Source organism: Triplophysa dalaica, chromosome 9, assembly GCF_015846415.1.
Source record: "Triplophysa dalaica isolate WHDGS20190420 chromosome 9, ASM1584641v1, whole genome shotgun sequence".
Lineage (NCBI taxonomy): Eukaryota > Metazoa > Chordata > Actinopteri > Cypriniformes > Nemacheilidae > Triplophysa > Triplophysa dalaica.
In genome coordinates this window covers 10482753-10489102 of record NC_079550.1, presented here as the reverse complement: position 1 = coordinate 10489102, position 6350 = coordinate 10482753, and the positions used below count along the sequence as shown (strand labels likewise).

The 6350-nt window shown below is 38.8% G+C and overlaps 1 protein-coding gene across 1 annotated transcript; it reads right to left on the bottom strand.

Annotated features, from left to right (window-relative positions):
* Positions 1-1203: 1203 nt before the first annotated feature.
* rps6kb1b (ribosomal protein S6 kinase b, polypeptide 1b) lies at positions 1204-6332 on the bottom strand. Its single transcript, XM_056757644.1, has 15 exons — positions 6136-6332; positions 5434-5477; positions 5142-5262; positions 4986-5054; positions 4752-4899; positions 4474-4531; positions 4156-4256; positions 3986-4076; positions 3451-3541; positions 3248-3355; positions 3071-3133; positions 2864-2941; positions 2390-2497; positions 2180-2292; positions 1204-2069 (listed from the first exon to the last, which is right to left on the bottom strand). Exons 1-15 carry the CDS (start codon positions 6202-6204, stop codon positions 1823-1825), a joined length of 1509 nt encoding a protein of 502 aa, XP_056613622.1. The 5' UTR covers positions 6205-6332; the 3' UTR covers positions 1204-1822.
* Positions 6333-6350: the final 18 nt, after the last annotated feature.

The following is a 6350-nucleotide window of genomic DNA, read 5'->3' as shown; positions in this document are numbered from 1 at the left end:
ATAGGCTGCTCATACAAGGAAACAGATCAATAAGAAATAATGTCATTTGGCTGCATGAATCCATAAACAAATAGTCAGTCATACCAACAAATGATGAAGGTTGGACCTAATGGAAGGTTGGACCTAAATGTTAATTCAGGATTTATTTTCATGGCCTTTACAGCCATTTGATTACTGTATAATGATTACATAAATGGTCTTAGAATAAATTGTAATTTAATTTTTGTGTCTTTCCAGCTTTAATCACATTGAAGTGATTTGTAGAGTATCACTTAAATGTACTATATAACCAAAATAAGGATACAACGAACAAAGGTTTATAAGACCCCTAAAGTGATGGTTCACCCAAAGATCATTTACTCACCCTCTTGTCATTTTTAACCTGTATGAATTGCATTCTTCTACAGAACACAAAAGAAGATATGAACAAAGGTGGTACAGCGCTGGCACCCCTTCACTTCTATTGTATACATGGACACAAAACCAATGCCAGTCAATTGGTGCAATCGCTGTTCAGTTAACATTTTTCAAAATATCTTATTTTGTGTTCTCTAAAAGAAAGTCTATCACTATTATATTATTAGCGTAAGCAAAATTCATAATGCATTCTGAATGCCACATTGAGATTCTAGACAAAAGTTTAGTGACAGCCCTTCCCATTCCTGCACGATAATGCCCCTGTCAAAAAAGCGAGGTCCATAAAGATTTGATGTGCTGAGTCTGACTTAGTACAGTACAACATGTCTGAATAGGACCAAATTCTCACTGCCATGAAGTAACATCTAGCTGAAAGTCTTGGCAGAAGAGCAGAAAATATGAAGCAGGGGAAACAAGACTCCATGGTTGTGCATGGATTTGAGATAAATGCTTGAGAACCTTTTGGTGTGGCGCTACAGTGTCTGTTAACGTTTGGTAATGTCAAACAACACCCATATAAAATGATATAATATTATTAAGAGTACACATATTTCCATACTTTAAGATTTTATTAGTTATTTTCCAGCCCCACAAATCACAATAGCGTTGAGTTCCTGATATTTTCAGATCTTTCGTGGCCGTGGGAATGCTAAAGCGTACCATATATACTAATTTGTTTCCTTGTAGGCTAATGCACAATTACTACTGTTGGTCTCTCCACGCAATGAACCTACTAAATAAAACCTCATCTGGCACTATAATTAATATATAATAAAGCTTCAAAAGTCAACATATTGGTTTTTATTGAGGCTTGTGTGTTTCTCCATCATCTATACATCTCTGTGGGATATACGTTTAAAAAATGTATAAGACTCAAGTCAGGTTTGTGAACCTCTGCGCTGTGAAAATCCCACAGATGCATCTCTCAACTTGATCCACAATGATTTGTACAATTCATTAACGTTGGAAAGCAATTCAACTTCACTTGGAAATACTTTAAAACCAAAAGCATCCAATGGAAGCAACTCTTCAAAATCACTTGATCATCTTGCAATGTGCATGAATATGCACTTTTGCAAACATTGTCAAGTCTTTTTTTATTTTTTTATTTCATGTTCCTTTTATGGTAAAACCATGTAAAAAATGTTGATAATCCAAAAGAAGGGCCAATCCTGATAATCCGTTTGATATGTAAATACAGGAATCATCCAAGAAACCACCTTGCGGTTTTGGGATGTGAGGAGCAATAGCCGTTTCTCATACTCATTGAAAAACGCATGCTAATCAGATGTGAAGAACCGTATATAGCGGAAAAAAGTAGTGATGGTGGGGACCCTTCTTTGCCCCTTGTGTCCATATAAAAGAAATAGGGAAAGCAAAGAAAAACTCAAAGTTGAACTAATGGTCATAGGTTCATACGTAGATGCTCTGGCCGTTTGGAGATTACTGGGTAGGCTTGCTGTTTAAACTGGCCCATGTTGGAGCCAGCAGGCTGTCTGATGGGAAGAGGAGCAGTGGCCTCAGCGCTAGCTGTGACATCCATCTGATCCGTGTTAGACACTTCCATAGCGAGCTCTGTGGGGGACTGGAGGGACGTGCCTTCAGGCAGAGTGGGACCCCGTGGCCAACAGTCTCCTGAGAATTTAAGTGGGCTGAAAGACACAAGACAGTGGAGTAAAAATCAACGAAGTAATTAGTGTACTGAAATACTGCATGCAGACTATGCTTCATGCAGAAGGCATTTGTTTCAAATGTAAAGTACCTGACTGGTGTTCTGGGGCTTCCCAAAAACCTGCGAGGCGATCGAATTTTTGGCTCAAATGAGAACTTCTCCTTTATATTTTCCAATACAGATGGAGCTACATAGGTAAATCCCTGCATACAATGGATGATGAATAGGATGCATGGTGGCACCAACAATCTGACAGTAAGAAAATAAAAGTACAGTGAAATCATGGGCTAGCTCACTTACCAAAAACACCTGATTTGCACTTTCACTCAGTGTAGAGTCATCAGGACTGTCAACGGGAGGCTGGCTGGTGAACTTTGAATCAAACTGGCTCACATCCTCAGCAGATTGCTGTTGAAACAACACACCAGCTCATGTAATTCCTCTAAACTCAATTAACCCTTAAGATTCAAACACAGAAAAAGATACAGAAATAGAAAATATAGATATATATTGCTGCATTGCTTCTGAAATCTTGTATCTCCAAATTACGTGGTTTTGATTTTTTGCCATAAATCAATATTATTAGTCACCCTTTATGTTTGCCACTGGGTTTCGCAAGTATATAATAACCAGTAAAAAGTGCTTGTCAATTTTGATAACATAGTATGCAATCACTGAAAAAGTACAGTATTTTTTCCATTACCTGAAAAACAGCTAATTTGGACGTAAGGTTTCAGAAGAACAGCGACGATAAATAGAAATGCATTCAGTTACCAGGAAAGGCTTAAATGGTGGTTCTACTTTTCGTGCGAGAAGGTCCTCCCAATTAACATGTCGGAAGAAGGGATGAGTCTAGGAAACAAATGTAAAAGAATACACTGAAATAACAACATACAGAAATTTGAATAAAAATACATGACAAATCATATGAGTAAGCACGTGAATAAAGAAATAATACTTTTATACTGTATAGAAACATACCTGTACTTCTGTTGCATCTCCAGGTCCAGCCCCAAGCCGAGATGAGGCATTTCTCTTCAGTAGCTGAAAATAATAAATCAATCAGTCGTTTAACATATATAGTAAACTTAAAAAAAAACGTAAAGGCTCAAAATATTAACTAACCATTTAATATTAAAAAAGTAAAAGTTTGCCTACCCGTTTAAGTAGGTCCCTGGCTTCTTGTGTGAGGTAGGGTGGGAGGTTGAGTTTGCATTTAAGAATTTTGTCAATGGTTTTCTTACGGTTCTCTCCTGTAAAGGGAGGCTAAAAAAAAAAAAAAAGTTTATTCTTACGGAAAAACTCAAACTAAAAGAGAGTGCATTATTTTGCAAGTGTAAAATAATAATGTTGATACTCACTGCTCCTGTCAACATGTCATACATCAAAGCTCCAAGACTCCACCAGTCAACAGCCCGATTGTGTCCACTTCTCATGAGTATCTCTGGAGCCCTGTTGAAAAACAAAGAGCCATCTTACCCTACTGTACAACTTATTCAAATGCATGTGTGTACACAGACAGGTATGTCAGCCAATGAGCAGAGACGCTTGCAAAAAAGGACATTAAATAGATAGTTCACCCAAAAATTAAAATTCTTTCATCGTTGATTCTTGTCATTTCAAACCTGTATGACTTTCGTCCGCAGAACACAAAAGATGATATTTTGAAGAATGTTGTTATCTGGCACCCATTCACTGGCATTGGTTTTGTCCCCATACAACAGAAGTGAATGGGGGTCACTGATGTTCATTTACCAACTTCCTTCAAAATATCTTCTTTTGTGTTCTTTGGATGAGCGAAAGTTGTAAAGATTTGAAATGACAAGAGGGTGAGGTGAGTAAACGATAACATCAATTTCATTTTTTGGTTGAACCATCACTTTAACCGGTACTTACATGTACTCAATAGTGCCGCAGAACGTATGGGTCACTGTGCCGTCATGAATCGACTCCTTACACAGTCCAAAATCTGTCAGTTTTACATGTCCTATGATGACAGTTCAAAATATATCAGCACCCGAAGATTTTGAAATACCCACTTTATTATACAAAGACTTCATTCAGACCTTGGTTATTGAGCATGATGTTCTCAGGTTTGAGATCTCTGTAGATGATGCCTTTCTGATGCAGGTGTCCGAGAGCCATTGAGATTTCGGCCAAGTAAAAGCTGCATGTAAAAAGTCCTGAGCATCATTCTAATAATCTTCGTTCATCTCGTGTTGAATGTTATTTTGTGCATGTGTCGGTGTTCACATTTGTCCTTGAAAATTGTTTGAAAATTGACACTTCAATAAAATCCTTATGTATATGGTAACTAATACACAGTACTGATAACCTGTAGTGCGCAGAAAGCAACGGTTCATGAACACATCTTTTTCTCTTACCAGGCTGTGTCCTCCATGAAAATCCCCTCTCGTTCAAGCTGCATGAACAGCTCCCCACCTGCAAACATAAGTTTTTACGAATTCACAAGCACTCCTATACACAAACCTAAAAATGTGACATCAAATGTTTTGATACATGCATAAATACTAACTATGCAAAGAATGAGACATCCAAAGGGGAAATCCCACCAAGGACAGAATTTATCCCCTTAGCAACAGAAGAATATTTATTATAGATATCTATTTCTAAGAGATAAGGTAGTTTTTGATTCACCAACCACTTAAGTATTCAAGGATGAGGTAAAGCTTGCCGCCTGTCTGAAACGCATAGATCAGATCAACGATGAAAGGATGCTTGACTTCTTCTAAGATGTTGCGCTCGGCTTTAGTATGCGCCGTGTCCTTGGCATTGCGTACAATCATGGCCTAAAAGGGGTCAGATAAGGATGTGAGCATGCACACTTTGAACGTCTTATGCAAATTGTCATTCAAATGTAAAGAATTTGCTTAACCTTTTTCAGAACTTTCATTGCAAAGATTTTTCCAGTTGCTGCACCGCTTACTTTCCGCACCTGGAAAACCTGCAAACACACCAAAAATTAGAAACAGTCCTTTCTGGTTTCAGGTTCAATATATTTTAAATAAATAACTTCAATGCTTAAAACTACCTTCCCGTATCCTCCTTTTCCCAATACTCGGAGCAGCTCAAAGCATTCAGGGCAGATGTTCTCGGTGCCTTGGTTAACATTATCCTCGGATATCTCGATCTTCTCACAGTCATCCATGTTACTATATGAACAAGCCATAAATCAAGTGACATTAGGAAATTATTCATGAATATCATCATACGTCACATGTTGATCCTGCTAGTCAGTTTGGTATATTCTTAAAATTCACCTATACAACTTGTATCTAGAGTAACTTAACATTTTGGGTCATTATTAAACTGTATACACTTACAATTCGAAGCCACTGCACTGATCCATGAGGTCATTGATCTGAGCCTGCAAATAAAGACATTTTAGATGCTCGATCTGATATAAACTCAAATCATTGAAAATGTTGTGGAGCACAAGGAGATAACGACACGAGGCAACAGTTGGCAGCTCTTCTAGTTTGAACATGAAATACTAAGGGGTCGGATTTCGCAACACTATTCCCAGAGATGCCATAAATTGACATGCACCATCTATGGTATTCCAACTTTCAATCGGCTGATGCTTATAAAAGTAACAAAGATCCCCCAGAACAAGGTAAACCATAGAAGTGTCAATTCATGCGCGAAAAAATAAGCAGACAATGAAAATATCTAAAGCATGCTTCAAGGCAAGGTTTCAATCTCGTGCACAAGATAACACATCCAGCCAGCCCTTTAAATTCTCATCACTTTCCTTGCTGACAGGTATCATATATATACATTTGACATTTAACTACATATAAAACAAATTCCAGGCATCGCAAAGGACTAATCTCGTTCACTTGTGCTGTCAAACGCTGTGTTACAATCACGTCAATGCATTTAAATCCACTGTAAAGTCGTGATGTTAGCATGCTAGCATAACATGAAGCAGCCCGACGCTGATTAATCGGGCCTAGGGCCTGAGCTCGGCTCTGGGTGTATCTCGAACCACGTCGTTTACTTTCAACCCGCGTGTCCATTACCTCTTCCAGCTCATCATCGGAGACCGTTTCCTCTGGCTGGTCGAGGTCTATGTCAAAAACGCCAGCCATCGTTAATTTCGCAGTTTGGGATCGCTTCAAACCGCGTGAGGAGCTCGCGCTTCCCGCCTCATGGACATGAACACACCGTCGCCATGACCGGCGTGCGCGCGACACTCTGAACGGGCTGAACCTGACACCCCCGCGCGGAGGAATGC

Excerpts from the sequence above, each read along its gene's own strand:
- rps6kb1b (XM_056757644.1), bottom strand. The coding sequence starts at position 6,204 with ATGGCTGGCGTTTTTGACATAGACCTCGACCAGCCAGAGGAAACGGTC. Across the intron at positions 4,257-4,473 it reads TTCATGGAGGACACAGCCTG|CTTTTACTTGGCCGAAATCT; the intron begins GTAAGAGAAAAA and ends TTTTACATGCAG. Across the intron at positions 2,070-2,179 it reads AGCCCCAGAACACCAGTCAG|CCCACTTAAATTCTCAGGAG; the intron begins GTACTTTACATT and ends TGTGTCTTTCAG.